Source organism: Trachemys scripta, chromosome 10, assembly GCF_013100865.1.
Source record: "Trachemys scripta elegans isolate TJP31775 chromosome 10, CAS_Tse_1.0, whole genome shotgun sequence".
Lineage (NCBI taxonomy): Eukaryota > Metazoa > Chordata > Testudines > Emydidae > Trachemys > Trachemys scripta.
In genome coordinates this window covers 78,523,311-78,544,362 of record NC_048307.1, presented here as the reverse complement: position 1 = coordinate 78,544,362, position 21,052 = coordinate 78,523,311, and the positions used below count along the sequence as shown (strand labels likewise).

The 21,052-nt window shown below is 46.5% G+C and overlaps 1 protein-coding gene across 1 annotated transcript in view; it reads left to right on the top strand.

The window, feature by feature from the left end:
• The window catches only part of PCSK6 (proprotein convertase subtilisin/kexin type 6), a 106,295-nt gene that overhangs the window by 13,938 nt on the left and 71,305 nt on the right, over positions 1-21,052 (top strand). Inside the window, exons 2-5 of the mRNA XM_034784903.1 lie at positions 5,156-5,266; positions 6,126-6,269; positions 8,188-8,264; positions 10,891-10,979. Coding sequence (XP_034640794.1) covers positions 5,156-5,266; positions 6,126-6,269; positions 8,188-8,264; positions 10,891-10,979 — 421 coding nt within the window. The remainder of the gene's footprint in view (positions 1-5,155; positions 5,267-6,125; positions 6,270-8,187; positions 8,265-10,890; positions 10,980-21,052) is intronic.

Sequence of the window (21,052 nt, the reverse complement as noted above, 5' to 3'; positions counted from 1 at the left end):
CAACTTCAGCTACGCGAATAGCGTAGCTGAAGTCAAAGTATCTTAGATCGAATTACCTGGGGTCCACATGGCGCGGGATCGACGGCCGCAGCTCCCCCATCTACTGCGCTACCGCCGCTCGCTCTGGTGGAGTTCCGGAGTTGATGGTGAGCGCGTTCGGGGATTGATATATCGCGTCTTAACAAGACGCGATATATTGATCCCGGATAAATCGATTGCTACCTGCCGATACGGCAGGTAGTGAAGACATACCCTTAGTGTGGTGGACAAAATAATGAGGGTATGGGCTAGTCCACCCATCACTCCTTTTTGGGGTCCTTAAAAGATTTTTCGAGGAAAATTGGAGGACATGAATGGAAGAGGGCAACGATTGCTGACTGAAAGGAGTGAGCTCTACCAATTTGGCTGCCATCTCCACTATCTTCTGGAACTCCAGAATCCACCATAACACTACTAGATATCCTAAAAGATGTCCAGATCAGATCGGGCCAAAGGGAGGAACCTAGACGACATCACCACCTCCACCGTCTCTGACTAAATCCCAACCACCATGTGGGAGTGAGACTTTGCCATCTACCCTCACCCCCATGTGTCCTTCCCCCCCTCCCCATTTTATTTCTTCTCATTTCTGTCCTCCTCCTTTGCCTTCTGTCTGATAAAAGTCTGGGTTAGCTGGCCAAGACTGGATATTTTGCAACACTGCAGTGAGCCTGTGACCAAAAGCGCAACTAAAAGCAGTGCCCTACACAGCCCGATGCTGGTATAAGTTTGCAAGGTCTTAAGAGTGTTTAATAAGATTGTGTTCTGGGCCTGTTTTTCCAGCAGTGAGGTGGCAAGTGAAGGTCTACACCAGTGTCAGAAGCTGCATTTTCCATCTTTGCTGTTCTTTTCACTCCTCTCTCATGTGTTTGTCTTGTTTGGTCTTTTAAGAAATGGGAACAGACTTTAACAATAGCTCCTGCCCATCTCAGCTAACTTCTGTTTTCCCCCAGTAGGACAGGTATTACTATTTTTGATACCACCTAAAAGATGGTCAAACAAGCTTCCCTCCACCTCTTCTAATGACTCTCTTGAGTTAAAGGGAACAAGGGATGTTGTTCATATGTCAAGTATTAAGTAAGGCTTTCATTTCAAAGACTTGAACTGTTTTTCCTTCTTTTTCTGTATCTTTATTAAAAGGTGAAAAGGATTCTTAATGGTGTGTTTGCCATGGTACAAAGCAGGTTGAAATCTGTGTATACCAACCACCGAACTTTGTTTAAAACTGTCTAACGTTGGACAGTGTTATGTCTTTGGGACCATATATTCCAGTCCTGCAACTCGTAAATAAACCTGATGGCAAGGAGACTGAAAATTGTTTTGGTCAGTTGTAGGACCGTCTGCCAGGTTTCCTCAAATCCATTTTAAAGAACAGAGGATGAAATTCCAGTCCCACTGAAGTCGATGAGAGTTTTGCTGTTGACTTGAGAGTGGCCCGTATCTCTCCCAAAGTGGCTTGAAATGTGTTTGAACTTTTTGAGGGGTGTTTTTGATATATATACTGTGACAGACCCAGACCAGTGGGGTACAGGAGTCTGGTAGAGGGCAAATATACTGGTCACTGGATGAGTAGTTTTCTGTTCCCTGAGTGACCAGAGCAGGGGCTGCAGTAGAGTAATCAGGAACCTGCTAGAACCAGTTAAAGCAGGCAGGCTAATTAGGACACCTGGAGCCAATTAAGAAGAAGAAGCTTCTAGAATCAATTAAGGCAGGCTAATCAGGGCACATGGGTTTTAAAAAGGAGCTCATCCCAGTGTGTGGTGGGGGTGTGTGAGGAGCTGGGAGCAAGCAGTGCAAGGAGCTGAGAGTGTGTGCTGCTGAAGGACTGAGGAGCACAAGCGTTATCAGACACCAGGAGGAAGGTCCTGTGGTGAGAATAAGGAAGGTGTTTGGAGGAGGCCATGGGGAAGTAGCCCAGGGAGTTGTAGCTGTCGTGAAGCTGTTACAGGAGGCACTATAGACAGCTGCAGTCCACAGGGCCCTGGGCTGGAACCTGGAGTAGAGGGCGGGCCCGGGTTCCCCCCAAACCTCCCAATTGACCTAGATTGTGGGTTCTCCCAGAGGGGAAGGTCTCTCGCCTGTTCCCCAACCCACATGGTGAATCTCTGAGGCAAGAAAATCCGCCAATAAGCGCAGGACCCACCAAGATAGAGGAGGAACTTTGTCACAATACTTACTTATTTCTTTGCCAGTGTCACGCTGTCTGGAATCAGAGGGGTAGCTGTGTTAGTCTGGATCTGTAAAAAGCAACAAAGAGTCCTGTGGCACCTTTTAGACTAACAGATGTATTGGAGCATAAGCTTTTGTGGGTGAATACCCACTTCGTCAGATGCATGGGGTCTGGAATGCTCAGGACTGTGAGTGCCTACTTCAGGGCAGATTGTCAGAAAACAGGGCAGACACCCCAAGCTGCTGGTGTGTTCTATAATTAGATTTCACCAAGCCGGTAAGAAGTATGGACTCCTGGATCACTATACCAGTCTTACCATGGAGTCAGACAGTCCTCCTAGACTGTCCAGTCTATCTTGCCACCCCGACAAACTGGACCTTGTAATAAAATGTTTACTTACACCAAAACTCGCATCATATTTAGGTTGCTTCCAGTCCCAAGAGACCAGTCACTTACCCCAGATCAACTGGCACCTTAGATCTTACACCATAGACAATACTGGTAGCCAGTTCTACTAACTAAAGGTTTATTAGCTAAGAAAAGGAAAGGAGAGGTTAAAGCAAGTAAAATACATGCGCAGGTGAGTCACAGTTTGTAATTCCAAAGGGTGGCAGTGATGTACTAAACTGCCAGTTTCAGGGTACCATGATTGTCTCGGGGGGATCTCCACCGTGCATCTGGTGCACTTCCCTGTAAGAGTCCAAACAGTCCAGAGATGAAGGATCTTTTCTTGACTCCATACTTCAGAAAACAAGCTGACAGTGTCACTACTCAATTGGGCTTTTCCTTTGAGGACGGAGAGTGAGAAATGGCGTTTGAATCTTTGACCTTCAATCATCAACATAAAGACCACTTGCTTTGAAATGAGCTCTTTTCTGTTAGGGTTCTTCGTTTGCATTCTACAAGGCTTCTTTCTCCTTTGATGGGTTAGTTGGTTACAGGGGTATACACAATGTAAATGTTTGCTACTACATTATAATGGGATACAGATAAATGAAAACAATGCACGTAACATCCCATTAGTTTTTGTGACGTTTAAACACCAAATACAATCACCTTGATCTATACTAATGCACAAGTGAATTGGCCTGGGGCTTTGAGATGAGCTGGCACCTGGTCTGCCAGTGTCACAACCAGTTCTGCAGAACAGATGAAATATCACCAGCAAGAAAGAAAAACAAGCCCCTGTTCAGCAAATCATCAAGTACTTCCCCAATGAAGAATTTACTAGTCATCCTTCAACTAAGCACATAACCAAGTGTTTTGCCTACAATAGGGCTTAAGCACATGCTTAAATTCTTTGCTGACTCAGCCCATAGATAATACTGTTTTTAGGGACCAAACCTTTATGTATGACCCATGGAGCGGCGTGCTGTCCTACCATTCTCTCAGGGGCACATGCCCGTGCGCTGGTGCAGCTTATCTCTGAGTGCCGGGGCCTTCACACTGCCCTTCCCCTTGCTGGATAATGTCTCACATGCATCCCACTAACAATCAACATAAACCCATCTGTCCTGGGCTCTCACTTTTTAATATTGAAATGATGGTTCAGCCCTTGTATGGGAAATTCTCAGGCTTCCACTGCGGGCAGGACTTCCTTCTGGGCCCCTTCTCACCAAGTCATTCCATTCCCAAAGGCTTAACCCTTCCCCTTAGGTCCCCCAGGCAGAGGCAGACCCTGCTTTCCCCAGAAGAAAGCCCAGGGCCACCCAGAGGATTCAGGGGACCTGGGGCAAAGCGGGGGAGCTGCGGTGCTTGTACTTACCTGGTGGCGGTCTGGGTCTTCAGCGGCATTTCGGCGGTGGGGGGCCCTTCAGTCGCTCCACGTCTTCGGCGGCACTGAAGGGCCCCCCACCACCGAAATGCCGCCGAAGACCCGGAGTGACTGAAGGGCCCCCCGCCACCGAAATGCCGCCGAAGACCCGGAGTGACTGAAGGGCCCCCCGCCACCGAAATGCTGCCGAAGACCTGGACCGCCGCTGGGCCAGGGCTCGCAGGGCCCCTGCAGGGCCTGAGGCCTGGGGCAAATTGCCCCACTTGCCTCCCCCCCCCCCATCCCCCGGGCGGCCCTGAGAAAGCCACTGTCAGCACCAGTACTTCCCTAGTTACAACAGAGTCTCCAGCACAGAGTCCTGCCTCTGCTGAGTTCAGGTCTGCTGAGTTCAGTTTGCTCTCGAGAGGAAAACTAACCAGGCAGGGACCTGAACCCCACAAAGTCACAAACTCACCCGTGACATGCTGCTAATATTTTCCCTTCAAATTAAAAAAAGAAACCACAAACCCATTTTCTGAGAGCCTGGGCAAAGTGTTCTGCTTATGAATGACAAATCGTTTGGCTTCATAAGGCTTTGACTTCAAACGAATCCAGGCACTCGGAGTGGGGAAAGCCAGGATGTGCCTGGCTCTGATGGTATTTGCGGGAGTCTGCACTGTTGTTGTTGTTAGCTGTGCTTTGGCATTGTGTATATGTATTCTGTTGTCAAATGCAAGTATTAGTCCATTGTGGGTCCAGTCCTGCAAACTCTCATCCACGTCAGTAGTAGCTTGCAGTAACTGGCTCTGCTTGTATCCAGAACATCTAATTAGACTATCTCATTACATATTCCATCGATAGTACTTTAAAACTTTCAAATGTGATAAAGCAGCCTACAAAGAAGATGAGAGGTAGATTTGACTTCTTCCATTTCAGATTTAGTTCGTTTTCTTTCATGAATAGAACATATCCCTATGCAAAATCTAAATTTGCTCTAGATTTTTCCATGGTGAGGAAAACCATCCACTGACTGGTTAGAAATGAGTCAGGAATATAATGTTCAAGGCCTTTCAGTTTCAAAAGTCGTTTTGTTTGCTTGGGATTTTTCATTTATACTATATAGACAATGTTTGAGTGGCCAGTGTTTTTGTTATATCTTTATTTGCATATTCAGTCATTTAAAATCTCTGTAGGTGAAGTGGCTACAGCAACAGGAAGTGAAACGACGAGTTAAGAGACATGTCCGGGGTGACCCTCATTTGATTCACTTCAATGACCCAATGTGGTCTAAAATGTGGTATATGGTGAGTATCTTCAGTAGTCTTCTTATTGCTAGCCAGGTACTTTTCTATGGTAGATATATTTTACAGCGAAGTTACTTTTTAAAAAAATTGAAAGTTTCATTATTCTTGATAGTGTAGCCCATTGACTTATGTGTTTGTGTCAGTGAATGTGCTTTGTAGCTCTATTAATATATCCCAGGATGCAGAAGAATGTCGTCTTTAGAGGCAGTGTGGTCTAGTGATTGAGCATTGGACTGGGACTCAGGTGACCTGGGTTCTCTTCCTGGCTCTGCCACTGACCTGCTGGGTGACAGCTGGCAAGTTAGTTATATCCCGTGCCTCAGTTTCCCCATCTGTAACATGGGAATGATGATGATGATACTGACCTCCTTTGTAAAGTGCTTTGAGATCTGCTGATGGAAAGCATTATAGAAGAGCTGAGTATTATTGTTTATTGTAATTAGTTGTCTTTCGTCGTGATCATTTTATCACAGGTACAAAATTCTAAGGGCTGAAACTACCTGTATGCAGTAAGATCATTTTATTTTGGTTCATTGATTTGCGGTTGGTAGGGAAAGTCATTTAAAATAAAGGAGTTTGATAGAAATGCTACTTTATATTCATACAAAGTTGAAGATCCCCAAAGTGGAAGAACCAAAGAATATTAAGATTTCAGTTTCCCTCATTAACTTGTTTGGGGATTTCTTGATCTAGTATGTACATTTAAAAGAACCTTACAAATAGCTTGGTAAACTGTGGAATGTAAATGAATTTTCAGATTATTGGATTTGTTTGCACAGTATCATTCTTCAGCTGAATTGGGGATGCTTTGAACTCATTGGCACTTTTATAATTTGCCCTTTGCTATTTCTGCCCTCAGCACTGTGGAGATAAAAACAATCACTGCAGGTCAGAAATGAATATTCCCGCAGCCTGGCAGAGAGGATATACTGGCAAAAATGTGGTGGTGACCATTCTTGATGATGGCATAGAGACGAGTCATCCCGATCTCGTACAAAACTATGTAAGTAAAAAAAAAATTTGTTTGCCGCTTCTCTGTAACCTTTTAGACTGGCATGTCAAATGGAAAATATGATGGGAAAATATGATTGTTTGTCAAGGAAAATGGGAGCAGAGACCTTTTTCCCCCAGTAAATTTGTTTCTGAAGAACTTAAGATCAGTCATCAACAGAATACACATAAAGATTGGAAAAAAAGCAAAACTTCAGATTTGAAACATGTTTGGAAACTCCATTCCCATTGGCCAGCTGACTAGGAGATGGTGGTGGGATATTTTTAAACCTTCGTCAGTCAGAGTAAAATCAGGCATCCTGTGGCCAAAGACAAAGATGATGTAAATGGCTAGCCGAGTTTGAAAAGCGATCAAGCAAAACATAAGACTTTCCATAGCTAATCTCTTTCCTGGCCCTGGGAAGTCTAGTACCTGAGTCAGGCTGACTTTTTAACTGAAAGATCCTGATTGCCAAACACCCAACGCCCAAATCCTCACTAGGAACCTGATGGGCTTTGGATTGCATTCCATCTTGGCAACATGGACTGTATCACATTCCTCTCTAGCCTGATCATGACACATACTGGATGGAGGCAATACATTTAGTACAATTCTCCTGTTTCTCACCTGATCCCCATTTTACGGTGAAGACCTTGACGTGCCAGTCCCTGCTGACTCACTGCTAGCTCAGTATTTGGATGACACAGGTGTGTGAGTGGAATGCCTCTCTCGGTTAGAATCAGGAACCGAAACACTTTTAACCTGTCAAGCCAAGAGTCACTGGTTGACGTTTCTCCTGCAACAGTTGACGATGTTCTAATAGATAAAACAGCACATGGTGTAGCATTCCTACAGGCCTGTAAGATGCTGACAGGGACCATGTCTGACAATCTGAGTCTTCTGTGCCCGGGATCCTCTCCTTTTCGCTGCTTTAATAGCTTGGAAATGTCTTTGTTATGGGTGTGCCCTAAGAGTTAAGTGTCAGATCCCGGGCCCTTACCTATTTTCCCTCATTCCCTATCAGGCAAACTCCCATGAGTGAAAAACGATGGACCGCACGATTCAGCTCACAGTGCAAAGCTCGTCATTTTTAATGGATTAATTCTTCCTTTAATTTATTTTGAAGAGCTGTAAAAGAGCCTGGGCAGGTGCTTTCTAAACACTTAAAAATAATATAAAGAAGGGCCCACACCCAGCAAACGCACAGGCGTGTTCCATTGGCTCACAAGCAATTGCACACTAAGGAAAAAGAAGTTCCTTGTAAATTTCAGTGAGCCCTTTTAAGCTGTTTCTCCTCCGGGCTTGCAAACTCCGGCTCCCAGTCTGAGGCGTAGGCTGGGTTTAATAATGAATGCCAATAGCCTTTGTTAGTCTTAAGCAAATACTTGAGAATTAAATTAGAAGGGCCAGGTTATTGCATAGGTCATCTCCCCAGCCCCAGCCCCTGGAGTGCTCGATTAGTGCTAATGTAGCATCTTACCCGGCTCACAGGCTTTTCATTTAAGCATTTCATTTTATTTGTAGAGTGAACACTTTATAGCTTCCCGGAAGGGCATAATTGGAAAAGCAGAAAATATTGAACCACTTTCTTGTCAGTGGTGAGACAAAGCTTATAACCTGAGGGAAAGGGCATTCTGCAATGAATGAGCCTGGCATCCCAGTTATGCCTGAACTACCGCTGAACGATGAGATGTCACTGTCTATCAGATCCCAGCAACGAGTGCAGCTCCATTTACCTTACTTCTCCCCTCCAAAGCAGCAACGTCTTCCCAAGTTAATGTTATGGTTGCTTATTAAATGTAAATTCCAAGGGGAGCCATGCCTTGCTTGGGTGATCTCTTCCTGTTACACTTGCTGTGTTAAAGCCCACTTAGAGAAACAAGGAATTAGGTCCGGTCTGTGCTCTCTAACCAAAGTGAAATGTTTTTAGGATCCTCAGGCAAGCTATGATGTCAATGACAATGACTGTGATCCAAGTCCACGCTACGATGCCAGCAACGAGAATAAGTATGTTGTATTCCTTATAATGCGCCTAGCCCTTAAATTGTGTGGTACTTGCCAAGCACTTCACCGATATTTAAACGCCTGATTCTTACAGTTGCTTCCTCCCAGAAGGGCGGGTTAATAGTACAGGAAGCATTAGTATTATTGGGATTTCATAGATGGGAAAGGTGAGGCAAGAGAGGGTGATTCCTGCAAAGGTACTGGTCAGAGCTAGGATTAGAACTCAGGAGTTCCTGGTTCCCAGTCCTGTGCTTCATCCATTAAACCAATATGTGCACTACCGTCCAACACGATAAATGTGACACAACAGTGACACTCTGTAAATCATTTTAGTAGGCTATGAATATTTGAAAGTAGAATTACTTGAGTTGGGGTCTAGCTTATTTCATCTTGCACATGGTCTCCAGTTAGGGTGATCAGATGTCCCTATTTTATAGGGATAGTCCCGATATTTGGGGCTTTTTCTGCTATAGGCACCTATTACCCTCCACCCCCGCCCTGATTTTTCACACTTGCTGTCTGGTCATCCTATCTCCAGTGCCCCCCCCCCGAGGCATAAACCTTTCCTTCTTGATGAAGGGAATCCCACAGCCCTCCTTCGGCTTGTGCTGCTGTTCTCCCTGGTCCCTTCGATCCACCCTTCACCAGTTCCGCTCTGGCTGGTAGCAAAGTCTGTCACAAACAGAACTCAATGGTGTCTTTCCCCTGGTAGTTTACCCCAGTTTTAAACTAGGCCCAACCCATCTCCTCCTTCCCAAGGGGCCTCAGACCCTCCTGTGATTCAGCCATCACTCCTAGGCATTATCTGGCTGGAGCTCAGCCTTCTGGCTCTGGCTTCCAAACTGCCCTGGTGTCAGGGACTTCTTTGCAGGAGCCTTTCTCGCTCTCTGCAGTTTCCTGAGCTTCCTCTCTCTGTTTCTTGTTCCTCTCTGGCTCTTCATAAGGTAACACCTGTCCTCTATCAAGCCCCACTAAGGCTGTGAATGAGACACAGGTGAGCTGGAGCAGTTCCCTCTCCAAGGGGGAAGACGTGTGACATGTAGGCATCAGTTTAATGTTGCCCACCGTCTTCTGATAACAACACACTGTCCTTCCTTGCCCATTTCTTAAGAACATGGGATGTGCCCGACTGGATCAGGCCCCTGGGCCATCTAGTCCAGAGTCCTGTTTCTGAAGAGGGTGTTAGAACTCTCTAATAGGGAGATGTTGGATCATCTGCCTTCTTCATACTGACCTCTAATAAAGATTTGCTTAAACCCTGAAGCATGAGATTTAATATCCCTTCCAAAATTCTTATTGTTAATTAGGATGAGTCTGGAAATTCTTGATAACCATGTAAAGTCCCTTTCTGAATCTTGTCAGATTCTTGGCCTCAGCCACTTCCTTTTTGTGAAAAAGTATTTCCTTTTATTGGTTTTGAATTTGCCCCCTTTTTATTGATTGCCCCCTTGTTCTTGCGCTTTGAGACTGGGAGAACAGAAGCTTACCATCCCTAGACCATTCATTATTTTATATATTTTTATCAAGTCCCCTCTTATTTGTTGCCTTTCTAAATCCCTTCCAGCTCTGCAATATCCTTTTTTGAGACAAGGTGGCAGGTATCCTGGTGAGGCCACAGCACTGATTATATAAAATCACACACTTTTTTTTATAGCAATTGTCCGTGCTCTGTCAGCTCAACTCCCCGCCCCGCCCCGCACTCCTTATTTGAATGTAATTCTGTCCTCCTAATGTGACGTATACACATCTGCGACCATACAGCATAGCTCTCTTCATGGAAACACCAGTTGCCAAGTAACTTTCTATCAAACAAATGCCAATAGACTTTTCATGCCCTGTGTCCCAAAATGTCTTTCTAAAATGAACAGCTCTACCATTTAAGACAAATGAGTCTATTCTCCGCCCTGTGCACAGTGGGCCACGTACAGGGGGAATCTTCTAAAGGCCAATTTGTGAACAGAAAGGGGGTGAATGTTCAGGGGTTTAATGTTCATGTGACTTCTTCTGCTGCTAACGGGAGTCGTGTGGCGGAGTCCTTGAACAGCTGACTGGAAATGTGTCCTCTAGTCTAAAAGGACTAACCAAAAACTCTTTTTAAGGATCACCATCTGTGAATTCCCTTAATAATGCCAAGCCTCTAAGCACGTTTTCAATTTAGTGGATTAGATGTCAAAACGTTGTCACACATTTTCAACCTAAATTAAAGTGGGACTTCCACATGGCGGCACATTTGAAAAGGAAACATTAATACAAAAAAGCAATTTACTTGGCCCCTAATTACCTCTATTCCCCTGGCCATTATTGTGGTTTTTTTTTTAATAAAAAGCTTCCGCACTCTCGAGTCAGTTTCGTCTGCTGCGGAAGTCTTCAGCCTGGGTTTATGAGCTCACCCGAGGAGGGATGGAGATGTCGCAGATGGAGCATTATGACATCACTGTAGAATGAGAGAGGGAGACATGATGGGATACAACATTGCAAATAGCTTAAGCAACAACATGACTGTTAGCAATGGCGTCATGGTGCTGGGTGTCACATACAATACATACACACGCTTGGTCCACATGTGTGTGTGACTGTGCTGTCAATTATTTACATGGAAATGTAGCCTGACTGTAAATTCTCTTTTCAGACACGGCACCCGCTGTGCTGGACAAGTTGCAGCTAAAGCAAACAACTCTAATTGTATCGTGGGCATCGCGTATAATGCAAGAATAGGAGGTAAGGCTGAAGCTAAGCTGTGGCTTTCTGACTGTGTGTGGTTTGGTACTTATACACCTTTATTTCCTGGTCCTATAGTTCTGCCAGTCTGGACTGGTGGGTTGTGATTTCTTGAACTGAGATTGACAGGGGGCCAGTGAGGCTTTGAATCAGTGACTTGGTCTGGAACTGCTAAAGCCTTAAATCTTTATTGTCGGGGCGCCCTTATGTCCTTGATTGAGAATGATCCTGAAGTGCCCCTCCTGCCCCCGACAGTGGAGCCGTATTTCTGTGAAGAGGTTGGGGACCTGCTGAATTAGGGGGGAAGGAATAGTTCAGTGGTTTGAGCATTGGCCTGCTAAACCCAGGGTTATAAATTCAATCCTTGAGGGGGCCACTTTGGGATCTGGGGCAAAATCAGTACTTGGTCCTGCTAGTGAAGGCAGGGGGCTGGACTTGATGACCTTTCAGGGTCCCTTCCAGTTCTAGGAAATGGGATATCTCCTTTAATTATTATTATATAATTCCGCTCTTGAGGACATGGCTGACAATGTGCCCTCTGCATCTTGTAGATCCTTGGTTTGGACAAATCACAGGTGGCTACAGCTGGTTGGAACTCCTTCCCCAAGATGTGTCGGTTTCATCGGGAAGGGGTTCTTTGTGGTTTGTTTGTTTGTTTGTTTTTTAGCGAGAGATTTCTCACACTCTCTAGCCAGGCGAGTAGGGCACTGGCCTGGCATGTGAGAAACCCAGTTCAAATGCCCGCCCTACCTGATTCAGAGTGATCTGGGACGAAAAGCTCTGGTCTGAATCAGTCAGAGCCAGGATTTGAACCTGGCTTGGCTACATTCCAGGCGGGGCCCCAGTCCGCAGGATGAATGGGAGCACACACCCCGATCCAAAAGTGGGCACTAGGACATGACTCCCTGTCCCCAGAAACTTCCCAAAGGTTTTGGGGTTGTTCCAGCGTGGAACGAAAACAAATGTCAAAACTTCAGAAGTTGCTGCCAAACAGAATTGTCGTCCTGCAGCCAGCTATACCAATGGCCCCTTCTCATTGGTAGTCAGCTGCGCCAGCTTCAACGAGGGAAGCTGCAACACCCCAGTTCGGCTCAATATTCACATCAGAGATTAATGCTCCACTTATAATCATTCAGACGGGCTAATCAGGGCTGCTTAGATGTTTGCCTTCCAACTGGAACTGACTGGGGAAGTCAAAAGAACAGGGTTAGGTCTTCGTTTGGTAAAGGACCGGTTTTGGAGTTTGTAGGAGCAGCTCCATGCTTTTTCCCTGTATGATCCTCCTGGATTTTTTTCCACATTTAAAAATAAAATTGAGCCAACGTGTGATTTACATAGGATTGCATCGTTTACAGAACCTGTCCTAAATGGAACAAACAAAGCTTACATAGGCTTTTGGGAATGTATTCAATCAAGTCAGACCCTGTCTGAAAATTCCTGCCAATGTTTTCACTTCTTCTTGCATCTAAATCCTGGAATCTAGGATTCAGAATAGTCTGTCTCGCTGCATGGTTCAGTCCCTGGGCTCTTTGTAATTTGCCTTGGTAGCAATAGATTTTACTGGCAAGGCTATTATAAAATACTGTTCTCAGGGGCTGCTGTGTGCAAGCCGCTTGCCACTTTCCATTATGTAAGTGCAACTTGTGGAGCAGGGAATTGGATGCGGTTTTCTCACAGCTGTGCGATCCCACTTCGCTGCCCTCCACTCGGCTGCTGGAACTGCACGCCAGGGAGAGGCCTGGATGCAGATTGGCAGGTGAGCGCCTTTCCAGCACTGCACCGTCTTCCAGCTGTTTAGGAGTTGGCAATGCTGCTAGCAGGCGGCAGCAGTTCGTTAGTGACTGAGTGGAAATGCTGCCTCTGGGAAGGATGGCTGAGCTTGCTGGGAACATGGGAATGGGGCTGCACTGGCTGGGAGAGGATTTTTGGGATGCTTCCAAAGGAAACGTAGGGTAGGATGTGAGTAGAAGGGGGGGAACAGCTCCTTTATTCCTGTTGGGTTTCTTTCCCCTGTCCTGACTTTCCTACCCCTTTTCCTTCCTGTGTACCCCCATTGTCCTCCTTTCTTTCCTATTCTCTACAGCCTCATTCTGGCTCCTTTCTCTTTTCCCTCTTGTGCCCGCCTCACCTACTCTTTAGGCAGAGGACGCATAGCCTTTGGTCCAACGTGCAGTGGGGCTGAAGTGGTGTTGGGACATCTGTGGTTCCTTGATTATAGAGAAGCCTAAGTCTGATTTAGTTGGGGATTGGTTGATTTAGTTGGTGTTGGTCCTGCCATGAGCTAGATGACCTCCTGAGGTCCCTTCCAACCCTGATATTTTATGATTCTATGTTCCTATGAAGTCAGCAAGAGACCATGCACTTTCTGGAGCTAGATAGAGGTCTGGTTCACCTTGTGTCAACCACACGTGTCCCCTTTCCAACACATCCTTCTCAAATCTCCCTTAAAGGAAACTGCTCTTCTCTTCTGTAACCCTTCTGCCCATCAGAGTTGGCCGCAACAAGGGCCGGGTTCAGTATCTAGGGGTTCTGTTTCAATAACACAATGCAAAACCGGCTCGAGCCCCTACCCAGTGACCTGGGACAATTACATACCACCCCCGTGGGCGCCTCTAAGACGCAATACTTCCCCTCTTGCAAGCACAGAGACTGAGTGTAGCAAAGGCCTTTTAATAAAGGAGGGAAACAATGTGGCATTATGCTGGGGAAACACCACAAACAGGATTCATAACACAAACCATGAGCAAAAGACCCACCCTCAAGTAAGTTTGGCAGTGTCCTTTTCCCCTCAGGGTCTTAAGTCCAGCAACCCAACAGTCACCCCCACCCACAGTTTCTGTCCTTGGTCAGTGCAGCCCCCAGAGTTCAGAAGCTTATCTGCAGAGTTTACCTCCCAGCCTGGGTGGAAGTGGGGAGATACGGGGGGCATCTTACATGCTCCGCTGCTCGGGTTGATGGCCGATTGCCACGCCTCTCCACGGGGCTCTGCTGCAGTCTTCACCACCAGCTGCACCTCTCTGCCAGCCGCCCTGCTATCCACTCCTCTCCGCTAGCCGCTCCTCTCTGCTAGCCATCCTGCTAGCACCCAACTTGTCTTCCCTAAACACAGCTCTCAGTGATTTCTGCTCTTAGTAACTTCAGCTCTTTAGTGATTTCAGCTCTCGGTGATGTCAGCTGTTAGTAGGGGGCCTCAGTGCTGGCGCACTCGGAACCACTAGTCCAAAGTAGGTCTAATGCTTAGACCTCAGAATCTGTGTCTTCTGCTCTGCAGTATGTAACAAGACTCCTAACTGAGTCAAATTTAGCTCTATTATTACACCATGGAGAGGTCAAAGTGGTGTTTGGGGCCCTCAGTTGCCCATACCTGTCCCAGCCTCTCTCTCTCTCAATTCACTGGGCTTTGGAACCCATGTCCCTTGTCTAGCGAGTGCTACTTAGTTGAGGGCGAGTCCCTCCATCATAAAATGCCAAGTACAGTTCTACTGTCTTTGATTCAAACAACCAGGATAACAACACTTTAATACTCCTGCCCCAATAACAAAGAGTCTGGGGATCCCACAGCAGCCAAATTGACCATTTGGGCCAACAGTCCCATCATGCTAGGCAGGGTGGGTGTGCCCCTGAAACTAGATCAGCCCCTGAAGTCCTTTTCCCCAGCTCACCACCAGATGTCAGGGTAGAGCTCATTCTGACTCTGCTTACACTTCTGCTTCCCTGCATCCCTTCTTTGCCCCCTCCCCCTACTGTTATGTGGAGACCAGCATATTGTTCTTTAGAAATTGGGGGTGGGGGAGCACATGGATGAAACAATTGCTGCTGTTCCTGTCGACACAGAGGCTGGTCATTTTCAGAGATGCATCTCTTGCTGCAGGTGGGTCCAAGCACCCGGAGTTCAGGCCCTTTCTGTCCCGCCCTTGCAGACAAAGAACACATAACAGGAGGAGGGCCGCCCTTTCCGGCAGATGGAGATTTGAGCTATTAGCATGGTTTGCAGTAGGATCCCATCTCCGCAACTGCCCTATGTTTATCAGAGTTGCTCTCACTTTCCTTGCACGCACAACCTGGGCTGGAAAAGGGTGCTCCTGCTGCAGAGAGAGAGCGTCAGTTTTTTGACGCTCCATGTTCTACTCTCCTGAATGCTCAGCATGTTGGATATAGTATCTCCCGGTGCACTAGCTGTCAGGCCAGCCTGCCCATTTGCACTGTGGGTAAAATTGCTAACCCAGTGTTTGAACAGTCTGATCCAGCTACCTGTGTCACTTCAATACCTTTTCCTTCTCAGAGCCAACTGCAGAGCAACAGCAAATGTCCCTAGTTAATTAAATACATGTAGATGTTCCTGTCCTCCCCTCCCTGCAGGAACTTGATATTTCCATTTAACGAAATATATTCAATAAATAACTGAAAATGACTTTTTTATTTTTAAAGGACGTTTGTACAAACCCTGGCACAATGGGCACCAGCCCCCTGGCCTTGGCACAACTGTAATACAAATAACAAACAGTAATGAAGTAAACGAATCATTATCAGTAAAATTGGATTCATGATGCTAATTAGAATCACGAAGTTCGCTTGCATTAGCATATCTATGAACCATTCAGATTTAGAGCATTTTAAAGGATCAACTTACCCCAAAAACTAATCTAATCAGCTTGGAGTTGTGTAGTTACAGTGGCCTAGTCTTCACTTACCGGCTGGTCCGGAGGCACGCCATCGATGTTCTGGGATCGATCCAGGAAGTGCTCACAATCGACGCCGGTACTCCAGCTCGCCGAGAGGAGTACGCGGCGTCGACGGGGGGAGACTTCCGGCCGCGTCTGGACCGCGGTAAGTCCGGAGTAAGGTACTTCGAATTCAGCTACGTTATTAACGTAGCTGAATTTGCGTACCTTAGTCCGAAGTCCGGACTAAGTGTAGACCAGCCCAGTGTCAACGACACGTAGTGTCAGGGAATCTGTGGGGCTGACTTTGCAAATGGGATAGAACGAAGGCTGGAATTGTCATGTATTACAGGCTACCTTTGTGTGCAGCCGCTGACCAAATCTACAGGAAAATTCATTTGTAAATCAGTTGCCAAAAGGTCCTTTCCCCTTCCCCCCGGGCTGATCTGTCACCTCCTTGACACAGATAGAACCTGCAGAGTCAGAGCTCGTTCAAGCAGGGGGACATGAAACTCTCCATCAGCCTCATATTAGGAGCCTTATTTGACACCTTGCAGAGGGCAGATGTGGCCCATGCTCTGTTACCCTCTGAGCAGTAGAGGAGTGAGCTTAGTACTCGTATTAATGGTAGGAAGGCTTTAGACCTGGGCACCTGTAGGTAGATGTGGTCCTGACCCAGTCTCTCCTCTGCTTCAGCTCAGATATGGAGAAAGGAATTAAGCCTCTTCAGGTACATCCACCTCCTTCTAAGGCTCCCCCTTGGACTGTCTTGTCTCCTGCCCAGGGCTGGCCTTACCATGAGGCGAACTGAGGTGCCAGACTGTGTGTGTGTTTTGGGGGGGAGGCGCCACTAGGACCCCGAGTGTAGAAATTGTGTCCGCTGCTGGTGCATATGTATTCTCTCTGCTCTAGATGCACAGAGATGGTGGAGTGCTGTGCTGGAGGAAGGAGGGCACAAGACACATAACAGGCATGCAGGAGAAAAGGAGAGAGGGAATAACAGAAAGCAGCAGGAGCTGCAGGGAGAGAGAGGAGGAGGCGCCTCTTATGTACCTCTCCAGCACCCCCAGGAGCCTGGACTGATTAACACCAGCTTCTCAGGGAGCTTCCTGTTTCCTGCTGCTTCCCTGAACCCACTTGAGGCAAACAGGCAGTCAACTGAAGTAGTAGGAGCCAGGTAGGCCCTTAAGACGCTGATATCTTCCCTCACTCAGGCCCTGCTACCAACTTGCTTATTTGTCCCCTTCAATTGAGTGTTGAGAGCCACTATAGCTGGCACAGAACAGCAGTCATGAGTGAAAGAAGAAAACGCCCCTCTGGGGCAGCATTCAGAAAAAGCAAGCAAGCAAAGGAAGCTTTTCTATCTAAGCAGGAAGGAGCTCTCCTGAGATACATAGACACAAATGTTCACGGTGAGCCTTCCGGCCCCAGTGAGGATGTGAGGGGTGAGGAGATGCCTGATCTTCCAGTTAGTCAGAGTGCAGGTGACCTGGCAGCTACTGCAGCATCCATATCTCCATCTCAAATGGATGTAACCATGCACATTCCTGAAGAAAAGTGTAGATCAGAGAAGAGTGTGGTGGAGGCGCAAGAAACAGCTGCTGCAGAGTTTAGTTCCTTAAGTCTAGATGATCCATGACTGTGGACCCATTTGAGCAGTAGCCTGAGGGACTTCCTTGTACTGCATGGGACACAGCAAGTAAAAAACTTCATGCTCCCCAAAGACAATGAAAATAGAAGTTTCCATCCATCACATTACTGGCGTGAAATCCCCAATGGTGACAAAGTGGAGAGGCCATGGCTTATGCACTCAAAAACCCAGAATGCTGCATACTGTTTTTGTTGCAAACTCTTCCAGTCTAATGTTCCAGCCATATTGGGTTCTACAAGAACAAAGGACTGGAAAAATCTGGCTAGAAATCTGGCATGCCACGAGAAGGCAGCAAATCACCAGAGAGCATTCCATAGGTGGAAAGAGCTTGAGATGAGACTAAGGTTAAAGGCCACCATAGATGACCACCATCAAGGGAAGATTGCATCAGAGTCTCTTTACTGGTAAAATGTTCTGAAAAGGCTCATTGCTATTGTGAGAATGCTTGCTACCCAAAACCTAGCACTGCGTGGCACTTCAGATCAACTGTATGTGCCAAACAATGGAAACTTCCTTAAAATTGTGGAGCTGATGGCTGAGTTTGATGCTGTGCTCCAGGAGCATCTGAGAAGAGTCACCACCCAAGAAATGTACATACACCACTACCTTGGAAAAACAATTCAAAATGAGATCATACAGTTACTGGAAACAAAAGTCAAACAGAAGATTGTGGCAGATCTGAAGTCAGCAAGATATCACTCTGTTATTCTGGACTGCACACCTGACATTAGCCATACAGAACAAATTACTTTAATTGTGCGTTTTGTAACAACAACAGAACCTAGTGAAAATGTCCCTGCAATGGTGACTGTCAGAGAGCATTTTCTAGAATTTATTGACATTGATGATACTACAGAAGCTGGTATGACAAATGTGCTTCTTAAAAAGCTGGAAGATACAGGAATTGCAATAGCTGACATGAGAGGTCAGGGCTACGATAATGGTGCCAACATGAGAGGAAAGAACAGAGGAGTGCAGACACGGATCCGAGAGTTAAACCCTCGAGCTTTTTTTTGTCCCATGCAGTTCTCATTCTTTGAACTTGGTGGTCAGTGATGCAGCATCAGCCTCTTGTGAGGCTGCTGAATTTTTTAATGTAATTCAAAGCATCTATGTATTTTTCTCTGCATCAACTCATCAATGGCAAACTTTGAAGCAACATCTGGGAACATCCTCTCTGACACTGAAACCGCTGAGTGCCACACGATGGGATATTCCAAAACTCTTCACTATACCTGAAGAAGACCTACACCAGCAATGCTGGGCACTAGAGACAGTGTTGACACATGATAACAGGCACGATATTGATGCAAGTGATTTACGGGATGAACTGAAAGCCCTTTCAAGATACATTTCAGCAGGATGAATTCCAAAGGCTGTTCTGGAATATATGTGCACAAATAAGATGACCACCCTCTTTCCAAATGCTTTTGTTGCTCTGCGCATACTTCTAACACTTCCTGTAACAGTTGCCAGTGGAGAACACAGCTTCTCCAAGCTGAAGTTAATAAAAACACATCTACCCTCCACAATGACACAGGAGAGGCTGGTCGGCCTTGCAACCATCTCAATAGAGCATGAGCTGGCCCAGACTGTGGACCTTCAGGAAGCAGTTCAAATCTTTGCAACCAAGAAGGCAGGGAAAGCACCACTTTGATTATTCAAACAGAGAAAAATGCCAGTGTTTACTATGCAGACAAGAAAAGTTACATTTCTGTTCAGGCGTTTGAAAGTTAAGTGTTACTTAAAATTTTTGAACAAGGCATTTAAAGTTGTTTGTTCTCCTTTATTGGCGTAGGTAGCAGAGCAGTACCATGAGAGGAGTAGAACAGGAAGAAGGCAGAATTGAGACCTTTCGAAGTTTTGGCCCAAGCGAGGGGGCATGGAGGCGTCATTTGAGCTCCCCGCCTCAGGGGCCAAAATGTTGTGGGCCGGCCCTGCTCCTGCCAGTATCTCTGCCCTGTTAGCTCTCTGAGGTGTCTGGCATAAAACCCTTTGAGACAGAGGTCACAACAGCTCAGCAGGAGTCCATCTGGGGAAGATTCCCCACAATGCCTCAGGAGGGCAGAGGACCCTAGCATCTGTGTAAGAAATTTTTGGTGGCTGTATGGAGAAGGCAAAATACCCACAAGCCACTGTGCCAGCAGCAAGAGCTGAGGCAGTATGGGATAGCAGTCAATCCTTTCCCAGGATGCATTGATACCAACATGGTTCTGAAACTTGACAAGGGAGGATGTGTAAATACAGGTGACTTAGGCCAGGTCTACACTCCAAAGGTTTTCTGGTATAGTTATCCTGGTACGGCTATAACAGCAAACCCCTAGTGCAGACACAGCTTAGCCAGTGGTTATACCAGCTCCCCTAGCAAAATAAGCTTCACCACTAGCAGCACATTTATGCCAGTATAACTGAGTTGACACTAGGGCGTTTGCCAGTATTGAAATGTGACAAAAATTACGCTCCTAGCCAACATTGTTCTCCTAGCAAAAGTTTCTGCTGTAGCCCTGGCCTCAGTGTTTGGCTGGGGGAAAAAAGCTGCAGGATGGGAACAACACAGCTTTGATTGCAGGAGCTGGGTGAGAAGGCCAGGCAGGTGTACTAACGTGGTTCTCTCTGCGGGGTGAAGATCCCTTAGCTTCTTCCTCCACTAGCACAGGTGTTCAGGGAAAATGCTGCTGGAGTGCTGTTTGGGAGACAGTAACGAGATTGCCCCAGGCTGCATCCCCAAGTGTTCTGGGCCTGGACTGAACCCCATGCTGGGATTTTTCATTTCCTCCTGTGACCTCAACTTAGCATAAGGAAAATAATTGTTGAAGAAGAAACCTTGTTGACAGATACTGTATTTCTCTGCTGTATCCTGCCACCAGCTTACCCTCCACTCCAGAGCCCATACACAAATTCCACATCTCAGCCCCACTGTTTGAGACCTAAGCAAGAGAATCCTGGAGACTTGCATTTAAATAACTAGAGGCCTTATTTTACCCACTTGGCCCTGCCCTGAAGGCTGCTCTCAGACTACTGGAGTTTGTAGAGGATTGGTTTGTCTCTGGTGGGTGTTTGGCTTTTGTTGGTGAGAGATAAGTCTCATTTCCATAATTCCACGAGTGAGCGCGTCCAATAAATCAACCACTAGACACCCCTCACCCGAGAACAGGAGTATCTCTCTTTTTAACTTTAGAGTGTCCGTCTAGTTCTCTGCATGGGTGTGTACACGCACGTGTGTCCGTGTGCATGACACATCTGATTTCTCTGTGACCCCAATGCAGGGGAACGAATGCAGACCCTATTTTGAAATGTTCGCTGTCCATGCAAGTGTGGTACGGTCACTGGCACTCTGTACTGGTTCAAGGCACGTGTGACCATTCCCTGTTTTGTGAAGCAGGCAGCACTGAAAGACGCTAATGCCATCAGTATAAATCGAGGCTGTAGCAAACTGAGGATGCTGATTGCCTGGTGGAAGCAAGCAGGGCCTTTCCATCGACTGCAGCTGGAGTTAAAGGTATTCTGCCTCCTACAGGATCAGGCCCTAAAATGCACATGGTATATTTCAAACGCACACTCCTTAATAACCGTGGAGGCAGGAATTACTTGTCAGCTTTATAAAAAATGCATTGCTCCCTTTTGAATTTGACTTCTTTATTGAGCACCTCCATGTGTGCGCATGTTGGGGAGACCAGGAACGCTTTGTGAACCAAGACAATAAAACTGGCAGACCGCTTGAGGTTGTAGGTTTGGGTCAATTTTTTTGAAACTGAACCCTA